General features: G+C 44.9%; 1 protein-coding gene across 8 annotated transcripts in view; it reads right to left on the bottom strand.

Moving 5' to 3' along the window:
* Positions 1–2,958: 2,958 nt before the first annotated feature.
* Slc23a2 (solute carrier family 23 member 2) overlaps positions 2,959–15,070 on the bottom strand; it is a 101,610-nt gene continuing 89,498 nt past the window's right edge. For all 8 annotated transcript variants that reach the window (XR_012909710.1, XM_075962250.1, XM_075962247.1 and 5 more), the window contains 4 exons: positions 12,318–12,447; positions 10,926–11,063; positions 8,455–8,550; positions 2,959–7,440 (listed from right to left, as the gene is read on the bottom strand). Coding sequence is in view for 7 of the 8 variants with exons in the window: in XM_075962250.1 (XP_075818365.1) it covers positions 7,208–7,440; positions 8,455–8,550; positions 10,926–11,063; positions 12,318–12,447 (597 nt within the window). In the remaining variant the exon portion in view is untranslated. The remainder of the gene's footprint in view (positions 7,441–8,454; positions 8,551–10,925; positions 11,064–12,317; positions 12,448–15,070) is intronic.

A 15,070-nucleotide genomic window follows, 5' to 3' on the forward strand; every position in this document is an offset into this window, starting at 1 on the left:
CCACTCTCATCCAGCTTCCAGACTGGATGCTTTCCCTTCTAACCCTGAGCCAAAATAAGCCCAACTCCCCCTAAGTGGCTTCCTGTCAGATGTTTTCTCATAGGAATAAAAAGTAACTGATATAGGACAATGCGGGTGCCCAGGTCAGAGGTGGCAATTGGCTTCAGGGTATTGGCCCACCAGGAAGCAAAATATTGATGGGTGTGTCCCGGATAGGCAATTCCCCCTGCCAAGTCCATGGGGGTAGCTCTGACTTGTTTAATGTACAGTATTTGGGATTAAACCCAGGGCCTTCTTAGGCAAGCACCCTATCCCCACCCTATACACAGCGGTATCCCCAGCCCTTTTTCTACTGTTTGGAGACAAGATCTCATTAAGCTGGCCTTCAAGTGGCTCTGTAGTACACGTAGGCTTTTTGAACTTTTGATCCTCCTGATTCAGCCTGCTGTGCCTGTACCACTAAGCCCTGTGACTTTGGCTGAGAAAGATTTTGGCTACAAACTGTCATTTTAATGTCAAATACAATTGGAGGATATAAAAGGTTTTATGTTAGTAATATGCAGGGCATGTGTGGGCTTTTCCCATAATCTGTGATATTATCAAGTATTTGTAATTTTATATTTTCTATTGCTTTGCTGTATTTCTCAGAATAGAAAAGCAAAGTTGATATCCGGCTCATGAGATGATCTTCAGAGAAAATTACCAACAGAACTTACTGCAAATCCTACCACTAACCAAGCTCGGACTTCCTTCAATAAATGCAGTCAGAAAGAAACCCTTAAGAAATGCTTCAGCTGCCAGAAGAAAGGTGTGGCCCTGGCAGCCTCTCCTTTTGGGGTCAGCTTTGATGAGATGGTAGATGACTGGTAATTGCCCAAGGTGATTTTTCACCTCAACTTTTTATTTATAATTTCGCATATCCTTTTGTGAGCCAGCACCATGCTCAATATATCTATGGTAGAAGATGTCACTTAAGCTTGATCAATCCCCCCACCAATCCCCTAACCTACAGGAGCCTGACTTTTTATAAAGAAAACAAAACAAAAAAATTAAACGTATTAAGACATTAGCCCAGTTGGTTTTAGATTCAACAAAAATGGTTATTTTTTTCTTTATATTGATTTCTAAGACACTATCAATTTCAGAATACAACACTGGGGCCTCTAACAATCACAGCCCATGCTTCTTCTGCACACCGGAGCTTAGGAGCCTGTGTTAAGATCTTGTTACATAGTCAGATATTTGCCTGGCCGTTTGGTTCATGTGTTTAGTCCATTTAGGCCTGTTTCTTTCTCTCATATTGTAAGTCTTCTCTTTTCCCCACTACCATCTGATATATACGGCCTTACTTTGGTATCATTGTGGATTCTTTCCCCTCCTTTTGGCTATTGCTTTTTGTGGGGCTACTTACCAAGTTTCTTATTGCTGGCCTACCTATCCGTCATCACACACTTCTGTGTGAGGTTGTTTCTCTTCATGTGTAAGGACTTACCCAAAGCATTTAAATGTGAGCTTTTGGCAGCTAAGTTTCGATCTCTTGCCCCACATAGGGGTACACACTTGTCATCTTCACACTTGGGAGATGGAGCCAGAAAGCTTAAGTTTGGTGCCACTCTGAGCTGCACAAAGAGACCACATCTCTAAACCCTGAGATTGTTTTTACGGATTCTGTGTGCTCAGAGGCAGAGGACAACCCCTGGAGGGCACCTTGGACACTGAGAATGACACAGCAGCTACTGTGTCACTATGTCCTGAGCTGTCGGGGGGGGGGGGAAATCGAGGATGGAGACCGGGTCATTCCAAGTCATGCCCAGCTCCACCCTTAGCCCCCTCCCCCCAGTTCCTCAATATCCATCCTCAACCCTCACCCCAGCACACCACTACCAACTGGAGCTTGGCCACAAAAGTAGGTATGTTTGGATTTTTTTTTTTTTGGCCATTCACATGACCTCTTGGTGAGGATACTGTTTATAATGGGCTTGAAATCCCACGCTAAATTGTCCTCAAATCCAGAATGATTATTTGTCTTTGACACCTGAGGCCTGCCCCTCCACATCCTAAGGCTCCTGCCTCTCAGTGATTCAGGATATCCCCACCCCCACCCATTTGCTGACATGCATCCTGGAAAGCTGTTGGACAGGACTATGGCTTTACTGTCACTCTATCACAGACTAGATTCACCTGGGCCGGGGGCCGCACCTACAGAACTGTCCTCATTGCCTCGACTGGGCCTACAGATCACAAGGGGGCACGGAAGGTTTAAAAGAAGGAAGGTTACTGGCCTCTGGCTTGCTTGGCTGGGCCTTCTCTGGACTCGCCTGCTGCTACCGCCAATTCCCCCACTGCTGTGAACCAGTGATTCCAGGCTTCTATCCCGAGCTAAGTGCCAGCATCCTCCCAGGAAGCTTCCAGGATTATGGCACCAGATTGGGCCTGCTAAAGCACCCCACCCACCTTGTGGACTAAGCAACTACTGGGTTGTTGGCCTCTCCAGTGAGAAGCAGCCACAGCAGGACTCTAACTACTGAGGCACCCAGCCTCAAGGACAGAGCAACTACCTGGCTCTTAGCCTCTCAGGCATGATTCAGCTGTTATTTTAATGTAAGCTGACTTAAATTCATACACATACATATTTCAAATATATAATAAATACACAGTTTTTTCCATCAGATAGGTTCTGCTTTTTAAGAACCTTAAAGGACGGAGCTGGTGAGATGGCTCAGCAGTTAAGAGTACTCACTGGCTGCTCTTCCAGAGGTCCTGAGTTCAATTCCCAGCAACTACATTATGGCTCAAAACCATCTGTAATGAAATCTAGTACTCACTTCTGGTCTGCAGGCAGAACACTGTATACATAATTAAAACACACACACAACCCCCCCGCCCCAAAAAAAACCCTTAAAACATGGGGCTCTTAATTGAATTCCAGCTGAAGAAAGAAGCACACGAGAGCAGAACTACATCCAGGAGCTTTTATTTGTACGGAACAATTTTAAAAATACAGAATAAAATAGCTTTATCTCTACTATTATTCACAACATCTGGTCCAAATATTACATATTTTTAAAATACTTAAACGTTTAATGAAGCCATGTTAGAAAAACAATATGAAAATTCTTTTTAAAAACTCCATAAAAGAATTACACATCTCAAAAACAACCCCACCCCAAATACCCTCAGTATGCAAAATAAAAATTAAAAAAAAAAACCCAGAGAGATATATAGGTAAGGTCAGTCACAAAACTCAAATAAAATAGAGGCATCTCTACTGTTCTAAGGACAGTCAGAAACTGATGAACATGTCAAATCACAGTTGTTAGGAACGGACAGAAGAGGATGTCCACTGAGCTGTCAGATGCGTCAAACAGTAACATTGGTATGAATGCTCTAAACACCAGGAACCACAGCAACCTGAGAGTGCTGGGTATAGAGTGGTGACAAGGCAGTCAACCTACTAGAAGGATGGGGAGGTCGATGAGGCTGCCCAAAAGGGGTCCCCAGCACTACTGTGCTTTGGGTTCCATGGATGAAAGTTAAATGCTGGCATGTAAGGGACCTTCTTGCACTACTGGGGTTCTGACTGTAGGAAGAGTGCAAAGTAGAAGATGTCCTACTCTGTGCCCAAATCTTAAGGGACTGAGAATAAAGTATGATATGTGAAACCCTGATCCAAGAGATGGTTTCCTGGAGGCTCTGTGAAAGCTCAGGCCTAGCTGTACATAACCCAGTGTGCAGCGGACAAGCTTGGGTATGCACAGCTGGCATCCTCAACAACTGGGTAATTAGGCCCCTCGCTAATAGCCATGCCAAGCCTGACACCAGCAGCCAAATGTCTATCCCAAGCACGGCTGTCTGCAGGATGCTGCCTCTCTTCCAGTCAGATGGGCTCTAACTGAGGCTTCACCTCTCGGCACTGGCATGACTAATGATTAAACCTGCAGACTTTAAGTCTAAGTTGCTAATATCAGTGTCTCAGCAGGGACATGAATGAAAGAATTGACAGTTTAGATCCGGATCATAAAATACACACACGGGTAAATAAAGTATACACACATACTAGAGGTTCATCAATGGAGAAATTCTATCAGCACATGACATTGTCATGAAAATTATATCATTCCCTCCCTGGAAAACTGTGACTATTATCCTGGGCAGAAATGTTATTTTACTATATGGAAATACTGTGATATTCATGCATAAATCAAGTTGTCATCATGAAAGTCAGTATTCTACAGTATAAAGTAAATCCTGCATGTGAATTTGTTATAGTGGAGATGGGACACCAGTAGGACCCACAATACTTCACTCCAGCTGGCCCAGAAAAAGCCACCTCTCTTGCCTCGATCAATCCCAATAAATGTTAACACTGGAAACCCTCTTAAGATTCTGAGCCAGGTGGTGGTAGCACGCGCCTTTAATCCCAGCACTCGGGAGGCAAACAGAGACAGGTGGATCTCTGTGAGTTCGAGGCCAGCCTGGTCTACAGTGGGAGTTGTTCCAGGCCTGGTTCCAAAGCTACAGGGAAACCCTGTCTCAAAAAACAAAGCAAAACAAATAAAAAGATTCTGAGCATAAATGTCTCAGTCCCAGTGAATCAAGGTTTAACTCATAAATAAAAATCACTTTACAGAGATTAGTGCCATTTCCCACTGCCTTCCAACTGGGTCTCCGGCACAAGGAGCCGGACAGTACTGTCCTTGTTCTCACATTCTGCTTTCTGTGCTGACACAAATGTTTGCTCTCAGGTGGAGGAAGGAAGCAAGTGTTCACCTGGAGACCTAGAGGTGGAATGCCCGGTAAGGATGCTCACATCTGAAATACTCTGGAACCACCCATTGGCATACCAAACACAGCAAGTCTCAGCAGTGAAGATAAGCTGGACACAAGACCTAGCAGACAGACCACACATGGCCACCATGTCCTCCTAAAACTCCCCTCTAGGCACACATTTCCTATGTGTTCTGGGAGACTACAGGCTGCATGAAAAAAACCTTACTAGTGGTCACAGGGTGCCAATCACTCATAGCACAGAAAGTGCACAACTCCATGGAGGAGTCTGATTGGGTTGTTCTCTTTCCTCCCACATCCTGCCCCCTTCCTTCCAAGAATATCAAAAGTTGGCTCTGAAAAAGCAAGAAGAAGAAACCCTGCTTCCAATGGAGATGTTGGCATAGAACTTCCCTGATCATATATACTTGGTGAGCCCATGTCCAAGTCTAATAGTGACCAGAGCAAAATGTAGCCAAATGGGAAGACTTGGGGTGGCACTCAGCAGAACAAGTGTAGCAGGCAGGATCGCCAACCGTTCTCACGCTTCTGTGTGGACTCCTGCTCCTGCTCACAACAGCAGATCCTCAGGAGCTTCCAAACAGAAGCTGGATAAACTAAGCAGAATGCAAACTGAGGCAACAGTGAAGGCAGAGCAGAGCTGTCAAAGGCTACTCACCAGTGTGCTTCCAGAGCACTAATTACTCGAGTAGACATTTAGAAAACATACAAAACTAAATGCAATCAGAAACCCAGTTCTTTACTTAATCTGGAGGAAGATTTTGGCAAAACAATACAGTGGCTCTGAGGTGAGGTGTTATTGAAACCCAAAACTCTCATGGGTCATGAGGGCTGCAGGGACAAAAACAAAGATCTGGCAATATGGTAGTACTGAACCAGCCTAGGGGCTGGGGCAGAGAAACAGGGGGCCACTCAGAGTCACACCTTGCTAAGGAAAGCAGGAATGCCCACTGCCATGCACGATTCAGCCAGGTTCACAGCCACTGAGAGATACAATCTCATGAAGCCAGGCTTTCCTCGTGGCTTGAAAACCAAAGACAAATTCAATACAAGTCACTTGTCAGCAAGAATTTGTGTCCTAGGTTAGAACACTTCATAGATGGCACCTGGTAGCTGTTTTTCTTACTGTCTTCTGCAACAAAATACACTGGCATTTGGCTAAGGGATCAAATCCTCCCTCTGCAAGGATCAAGATCCAATGGACCTGTGACCTGACAACCCACACAAAGTCTTATTAAGTCAAATCTACCAGCAATGACTTGCAACAGAAGGAAATGGCACATTCCATATGGTGATGCTGTATTACTGTCCCAGGTTCCCTTCTTCACCAAACAAATTCACATGTAACTTGACCCATGTTTCTGGGTTCTGGTCCAGTAGTCAGTTGTGATAAATAGATTAGACATTACAGTATTTACACTTTCATGGTATAGAGCAGTACAAAACACACCCACAACAATGGTCACTGGCCTTCAACAGCCATTGCAAGAAGCTTCCCTGATGGTACCCACAGCTTTACAAACGCTGGTTCTTTTCTTAATGGGGTAAGGGGTAGAGAACAAGGAATAGGATGCAAGGTTAGAAGTTCACATGGAAAAACACTGGTTTCAAAAATCCACTATAGTCATAACATTAAATAGGAATAAAACACACATAACAGTTCAGGACAGCAGAGCCAAGACGCCCATAGACTTATCTGTGGGCACTCCATACCCGTTATGCCAGCCATCGGTGAAAATGCCAAATAGGTTGTCTCAGCCAGTAAAACAGACTAGTGTGCACTGTGCTGACCTGGGTGGGGCCAGAGTGGTCAGGAATGCCATTGACTCAGGACCTTTCCATTCCTGTCAATCTCCTACACAGACCTTATGCACGCTCACATCTGGGCACATGGCAGTCATGTCACTACGTTCAGTCAGGTCAATAGGCTCCTGGGTTTTGGGGACAACATAATCACTCTGACCACGCAGATGTGACAAAGTAAGGACATTGGTGGCCCCTTGGCCAGAGGAGGTCTCTGCAGGGCTCAGGTCAAGTAAAGAGTTGGACATAGTGTTTAGAAGCAGAAACCCCTGGGCCTTGAAGTGGCTTGCAGGAAAGAGCACTGGAAGTCTGCACAGCAGGGGACTGAAAGCAGGACCACCATGGAGTCCAAATGCCCATTCCAGCGGCAGGACTGTGATTTCAAGTTCAGTGACCAAGGCCAGCAATGGACATGGAAAGGGTAAGGGACCAATAAGGAGAGAAGTGAGACACCATATTGGACACAATCACTACCCACAAGACAGGTGGGTGCAACCTGTCTTAGCTCTGAGGTGCAGGATGCCAAAGTAGATATACAAACATATATCTTCTTGTTACTCAAGAAGGGACTAGAGATCATGCCTCACTGTGGCCAGGCCACAGGGCACAGCAAAGGCTATACTGTGGCCTGAGAGTCTTTGTCTGAACTCCGGCTGTTCTCACTCTTTCCAAAGCCTTTCCATGTGTAGCCTACAAAGGTTGGGCTAATAGGCAGGTAGCTGAAGCATCTGTATTTTTTAATAATGTTCATGCCAAATGGCAAATTGTAGGACTCCATGCCATCAAGGGACTTGCTCCCTTTGCTCACACCCTTCTTCCATTTCTTGATTCCTCTTTCCTCTGGGGTACCTGCTCCATACACAGAGAAACACAGAAAGAATACTTAATTCCCTTAGAAATGAGGATTGTTAGACAAACAGACACACACACACACCCCATTCTAGAAATCAGACCTGCCCAATGACAGCAACAGAAAACCTGAGAAGCTGAAGATGCTTAGTCCCCAGGGGATCACTAACCCTCTTTGTCAAGGAACTTTGTACTTCATGTCCTCCCTGTCCTTTGAGGTATGACCCAGGCACGTGACTGCTTTCCTGGGTATCATATTGATCCAGTCTCCCGCCTGGCTGTCTAGTCACCTCACCACACCCTCTTCAAAATCTACTATGAAATGTGATGCAAAAGCTGCCTCTCTAATACGCCAGCATAAACTACGACACCTGCCTCCTAGAGCCTCTGCACTCATCGAAGCTCTTCCTGTTTCGCTGCAGTTTGATGTGGGGATAGGAGGTGCACTGGTTCTTGGGCTCGAAGTTTTTAAGATTTCCCCTTAAAACAATCCACCACTAAAATGTCTCATTCACAAGATTTCTGGGGAGCCCATGGCAGACACACCAGACAGGTGGACTGTCTCACCTGTCCTTGAAGGCAGCATTTGACAATAGTACAGCAGCCATCTCTAAGAGACATACCAGAAGCTCGAGACTGTGCAAAGGAGTCCATAAAAGCCCATCCCAGGCTCCGGGCTCAAGTTGAGAAGGGAGACAGAGTCCCAGGATGTACCCGAGCATCCCTCTGCCTTCTCAGCATACGCAGGATGATGTGCTGCTCTTAACAGTCATTTGGATGGAGTGTCATCTCAGCTACTTAGAAGACAGTTTGTATCAATAATACCTTTGAACTGACTTATTCCTATGCCTACTCCTAAGACAGGGTTGTGAGTAGCTGGTACTCACAGGCAAAGGTCACTGAATGCTATTTGTGGTTCTTGTTTCTGTATGGCAGAGTGAGGGTGAGGGAGCCTGGGACTTGGGCTATGCTCCAGAGAGGCTTGTGCATCTAACCCTGACATACAGCACATACCTGGGATGGTGTTGTCCAAAATAAAAGCCACACAGCCTCCTACGAACATTGCAGTAGTGAGAAGTACATTCAGTACTTGATCAATTCCTGCTATACCTGGATAAGAACAGAAGCACCATTAAGGGTCATCACTGTAGCCAGGGCAGGTCTGTCCTTGACTCAGAAAGAGACAGTGGAGTGGACACCTCTGGAAGTCAACACAGGACCTAAACATATAAAATTCTCAGTTGTACACATGCACATACTCTTGCCAGTAACATTTAAAGTTACTATGCAAACTTGCAACAATAATTCCATTGCTTCAACAATGGTGTATAGTAGATGAACTGAATAAAATAACATTAATACTATAATAAATAGTGGAGGTATTGCGGTATAGTCTTATAGATGTATAAAAGATTTAGAACTAAAAATGGCTGTTATGGGGCTTTGCAGTTAAGAGCACTAGCTGCTGGTCCAGAGGACTCAGGTTGTTTCCACATGGTGGTTCATCTGTAACTCCAGTTCCTAGGGATCCAGTGCTTTCTCCTGACCACCATGGGTATTGCATACATATATGATGCAGACAAACACCCATACACATAAAATTAAATCTTTAATAAATGGTTGTTGTAATGCTGCAAAAAATTTACAAGTGAGTAACAAAGCAATTACACTATGGGGAGCGGGGGGTGGTGGTGGTGGTGGTGGGGTGATGCTGTCTATGCAAAGTCTCACTCCATAGCTTAGGGTGGCCAGGAACTCACTGTGTTCAGGCTGGTACCAAACTCATGGCAATCCTCCTGTGTCAGCCTCCTGAGTGTTGGGCTGACAAAAGAGCCACCAAGTCTAGTTGTTCACGCAACTTTTAAAAATGTTTTTTTCTTTTTTCACTGCTGTTGTTTATTTATTTATTATTTATTTGAGACAGGGTCTTTCTATGTATCCCAGGCTATCCTGAAACTCGCTATGTAAAATAGGCTGGCCTAAAATTCAGGCTGCCTGTCCAGTTAATTTGAGATGGGTATGGTAGCACATGCCTGTCATCCTAGCACTTGGGAGGTAGAGGCAGAAGGAGTAAATGTTCAAGGTCAGCCTTGCCTAAATGAGTTCAGTGTCAATCTGGACTACATGAAAGCCTATGTAAGAAAAAATCTTGAAAGAATAATCCTGAATTATTCAACTGCAAAAATAATGTATCAATAGCAACAGATATTTCTTCAGAAGGTTCCTCCTTTGCTCATTCTGCATGGCAGCAGGATTTTATTAAAATAAAAAGTAGGAGCTAAAAAGGTATTCTTTATTTAAAGATCTGTTAATTCGGTGTGTGTGTTTGCCTGCATGTATGTCTGTGCACTATTGGCATGTAACATGAGATAAGAAGACTGCTTCAGATTTCCTGGAGCTGGGGTTCAGGCAATTGTGAACTTCCATACACACAGATGCTGGGAACTGAACCCAGGCCCTATACAAGAGCCAAAAATAGCTCACAATAAGAGCTCACACCCAGGGTTTGGTGGAGAGCTGGCTCAGTGGTTAGGAACAGTCTTATTTCTCTTACATTTTATGTTTGAGTGTTCTGCGTGTATACCTGTGTGCTGGAAGAGGGCATCAGATCCCATTATAGATGGTTGTGAGTCACCTTATGGATGCTGGGAATTGACAGCTACTGTTCTTAACTACTGAGCCATCTCTCCAGTAGTTAGGATCACTTTGCTCTTGTAGAAAACCCAGGTTCAATTCCCAGGACCCACATGTGGCTCACAACTGTCTTTAACTCCACTCCAGCTCCTGGGGATCCACAGCCTCACCTGACATTCTCGGGCATGAGGCACACACGTGATACATATACATACAGGCAGACAAACCTCATACATGATACATATACATACAGGCAGACAAAAACCTCATATGCATAAAATAAAATATAAAAAAAGAAATTAAAAAAAGAGCTTATAACCACTGAGCCATCCATCTTTCCAGGACCTAAATAAGTATTCTTGAATTGAAAATAGAAAGACATATCAAAGTCTGTGAAGTTGAGTTTTAAGGAATTACACAACTTAGTACAGCATGAGTCTGTGAAATCAAAAGTTTTACAGAGCCAAAGGAGAGGTAACCATTAAAAAATGAGACCTCAGGGGCTGGTGAGATGACAATTCATTGGGCAAGGGCATGTTTGGTTTCTAGCATGGTGCCTTTCAAGAAGGTACACACATGCAGAGAAAAATTCATATACACAAAATAAAACAAAAGGTAAGCCCTTGGCACCCATACCAAGTGTTCACCTGGGGACTGCTGATCTGAAGACACCCCATAATAATGTCTGTCAGTGGTCCTGGTGGTTTCCAGAGAAATAATCAGAATAAGACTCAGAAGGAAGCAACATGCACCTGAGTTTCCAAGGTCTCTTCCAACTACAAGAGCTATTTGTGAATCTATGGCTGAACTCCCAACTGCCCTACCCAAGATTCAAGGCTTCTTTCTCCTACCTGTGACCAGAGGGTTTTGTCTGAGGTAACTGGGAAGAACAAGCCCGAAGAATATGGAGAATCCAAGCACAAACAGGTTCCGGGAAGAATTCAAATCAATGAACTGCAGGTTAGAGAGGCCAACGGCTGTGATCATTCCTGGAGAGAAAAGCGTCAGAACACAGTTCCAAAGTTTACCAACTACGACACACTGACAGGCTATCCCAGAGGCTGAGGACAGGCTCCCTGATGTCCTTTCTCTGTCCATCAGAAATCAGCTTGGAGACCAGTGCAGTGCCAGAAAGGGAAGGGCCGGGGCTAACATCTGACCCGGACGACAGCACCACACATAAGCCTCACACTACATCTTTAAATCAAGTAGACAAGTTTTAATTTTTTTAACTTTATGTATGTAAGTATTTTGCTTGCATTTATGACTGAATGAAGTGTGAGCCCAGAAGTCATTGTCAGATGCCCTGTAACTGGAGTTGTGACTGACCATATGAGGGCTAGGAACTGAACGTAGGTCCTCTTCAAAGGCAGCCAGTGCTCTAACTGCTGAGTCATCTCTTACTCTCCCTATTGAAGCATTTTGATTAAACCCACACTAGAAATCTGGGGCATGTCCACAATGACTGTATCTGAGTGATACAGATCAAACCCAAAGTCGCATAGTGAAAGTGATCAAATTTAAAGGGTTCATTTATAGGGGGAATATCTGAGTTAAATCAATTAGAAAATCTAAAGAGACTAGATTTTTTACCTTAATTTTCATAACATAATTACTTCTATCTTTAACATACATTTGGCTTGGACACTGATGCAAATTCCTAGCTTTTTGAAGCACTGTCTTTTTTTCCCCCCCTTAAGTCAGGGTTTCTCTGTGCAACAGCCCTAGTTGTCCTGAAACTCCTAGCTGTGCAGACTAGGCTGGCCTCAAACTCACAGAGATCCAACTGCCTCTGCCTCCCAAGTGCTGGGGTTAAAGGCGCATGTCACCACTGCCCAATGAAGCATCACCTTTTACAATTTAAAATGAAATTGTTAGATTTACTGCTAGATCTTATTTGCGAAAACATGCCCATTAAAAATTAGCCCGTGTGTATTGGGTGATTTTTACCCCTGTTAAGATGACTATTTTTGGTGGAGTTGAAATCCCGTTTTCAGTCTGCATTTATGTAGCTCAGTGCTTTGTTAGAAACTAACTGTTTTCAGAAAAGTATGTTCTGCATGTATTTTTAGGTACACATTTTGAGGGCTGCATTATTTTTGTGTAAAACGCACTGAATCCAGGGAAATCTGGGGATTGAAGCCTGTATATAAAAGCCTGTGTGTTTGATTTTAAAAAGAATCGGCCAGTGTGAAGAACAGTTGGTGATGGTAGGCCTCTGCATCAGGGGAGTGGACTCTTACCAAAGAGCGTGCAGAAGAGGGCTCCGAGCACGGGGTCTGGGAGGGATGCGAACAAGGCACTGAACTTGCCAACCATGCCCAAGCCCAGCATGAGTGCTGCGCCATACTGGATCACTCGGCGGCTGCCAACCTGTGGGCACAACAGTTGCAGATTACCTGTCATTCTCCAACCCAGACTGGCAGCCCGGGGCAAACGTGATGGTGTCCTGGGCAGAACCCAGAGTACTTTAAACTTCCAGTTAGCAGTGACTAGTCCTCAATACATTACTATAGAGACAACCCAAGAACGCCACTAGTCCTTGCTCCATTCTTCTTTCCACACCTCAGTTCACTGTTGCAGCTGTGGAAAGGTGACCCCAGGGATCAGGAGTTGGAGATAAGATTGCTTACCCACGCCCTAGATATAGTTACTTTTGTTCGTGGGCTTTGGCTGGGATGACCTCCTGGGCTGGAGTCGTCCGTGCAGCAGCTACACTACACATACTATTCCTGCTTCTCTCCCGGTTTCTTCATGTGACTTTTCACCAAGACAAACCCCACGGAAGTCCTTGTGGCTCCATCCATCTTTCCGAAGTCGGATAAACATTCCACTACCATTTGTGGAAGCACCTCCCCTCACAGTGTCTTGCCATAAAAGGGTGGTAAAGTGAGGGGCCTACGAATGGGGAATTCTGGAGCCTTGCTGCTGGTTTGCGTGTCCACTGTACCTCTGACTAAATGACTTGATAATGCAGCTCCTCTGGCTCCCAGGCTCCTTACTCTACCATGGATAAACTGTATGGTTTTGCCTTAAGGATCAAAGAACATGTTGCGGCTAAAGGAAAGTCAATCACGTCTGGCCTGCGCACAGATAGGAGACAGTCCCTCCTCCTAGGTTTGCTGCCTCCGATCCTTCCTTTGCTCTCTGTCATTGAGTCAACTTTCTAGACACTGCCAGTCCCTTGTTAAAATATTGTTCTATGTCTTTGGAGGCGATGGCTCACTTCTATAACCCCAGCACTCAGAGGGTGAGGCAGCAGACTGGGGTTAGTGAAGGACACAGGATGGGTGGAGCAGGGAAAGGAAGAAAGAAGGTAAAAAGAAAACAAAAAGTGCCTGCCAAGGGGAACATAGTCACAGATAATATGCAACCTCCATTGCCCCAATGTAGCCTCTACTAGGACCAAAGGACAGGTAAACAGTGGAAAAGATCATAAAAATTGCAGGCTCAATCAAGAGGGACTGACTCATTGATCCCACGAGAAGGAAGCCTCCCATCTGCAGTAAACATCTTTGAGCATCTAAAGTACGCTCGTTTGTTAGACTGGGGATGGACGGACATGAAGATGAGTTTTAAGTCACAGCCCCATGATAAAATTGCACTGTTGTGCTATGTGGGAGCCCAGGAGGAAAGGGGAAAAAATGAGTTGGGGAGAGTTGTTGAATGTTCTGCGAAGTTGAGTAAGATTTCCCTGAAGAAGAGTTGACAGGCAGAGGGACCATTCAGTGTGAAGGCTCCCAGTAGGAATGGGTAGCCCCCTACCAGGCCACAGTGGCCCAGGGATGCCCGCGACAATAGAGCTTAATAACCAAGCAGCAACTAAGCCACTCTTCTGTTCATGAATAGTACCTGAACTACAGATTTTTTGGATCTTCTTTGTTTTGTTTTGTTTTGTTTTCAGTGTTTCTCTGTGTAACTCTCACTGTCCTCTAACTCAGAGATCTATCTGCTTCTGCCTCTGAGTGCTGGGATTAAAGGTATGTACCACCATGCCTAGCTTGTCTTGTTTTTTGAGATGGGATCTTGATAATGAAGACCAGACTGGCCTAGAACCTACTCCCTTGCTCAGGCTCATGGTTTTCCTGCCTCTCTCTGCCTCCTGAATACTTGGCTCATAAACATGCATATCTATGTCCAGTTTATCCCCGCTGCCAACTGCCCTAAGATCCTGCCCTCCTGTTACCTGCTAGTTACACTAGACCTTTAAGACTCCTCTTATTCTGCCCATTCCCTGGCACCTCTTCCATACCTCCTTGCTTCTTCCTTCATGACCATCAAAAAGTCAAATTTGTATTCCTGGCTTTTCCCAGGTCTTCAATAGCATGTAATGTACCAGAGAAATGATCTCTCCTAGATACCGTCTCTAAAAGACACAATATTTGGACTTGAGAAATGGTTCAGCAGTTAAGAACACTACTGCTCTTTCCAGGACCCATGTTCAGCTCCCAGCACCCACATGATAGCACACAACCCACTTAAATTACAGTTTTGGGGATCCAATGCCCTTTTATGACTTCTAGGGTCAGAATCAGGCACATACATATGTAATAGAAACTAACACTGACACATGGAAAAAATGTAATCTGGGGTGGGCAGACTATGTTTAGGAAGACCATGTTACTCTGTTCCTAGAAATAAACCAAGTGGCAAACAATTTAAGTGACCATATCTGTAACATAGCTGCCACTTGGAACCAGCTACGCCAGAAAGCCATGCTAAACTGATTATCAAGTGAGAAATTCTATAACATCTTACAAGCTACCTTTATAGACCAGGGCACAGAGACCAAAGGAGCTACCTGCTGTCACCATGTTGAGAAAAGTGATGGGGCCAGAGCAGCCCAATCCCCGGTGTCTGTCCTGTTGCCTTCTCTGTGGAACAGGCGGACTACACTCAGCAGAGGCAGAGTAGGTAACTCAACTCTGGGAGGTTAGGAATTCCAAGTCCAAGGAATGCAGGGACTGGATAGAAGCAGCTATCAGCAGAACTGCCC

Source organism: Microtus pennsylvanicus, chromosome 2 (genome assembly GCF_037038515.1).
Source record: "Microtus pennsylvanicus isolate mMicPen1 chromosome 2, mMicPen1.hap1, whole genome shotgun sequence".
Taxonomy (NCBI): domain Eukaryota; kingdom Metazoa; phylum Chordata; class Mammalia; order Rodentia; family Cricetidae; genus Microtus; species Microtus pennsylvanicus.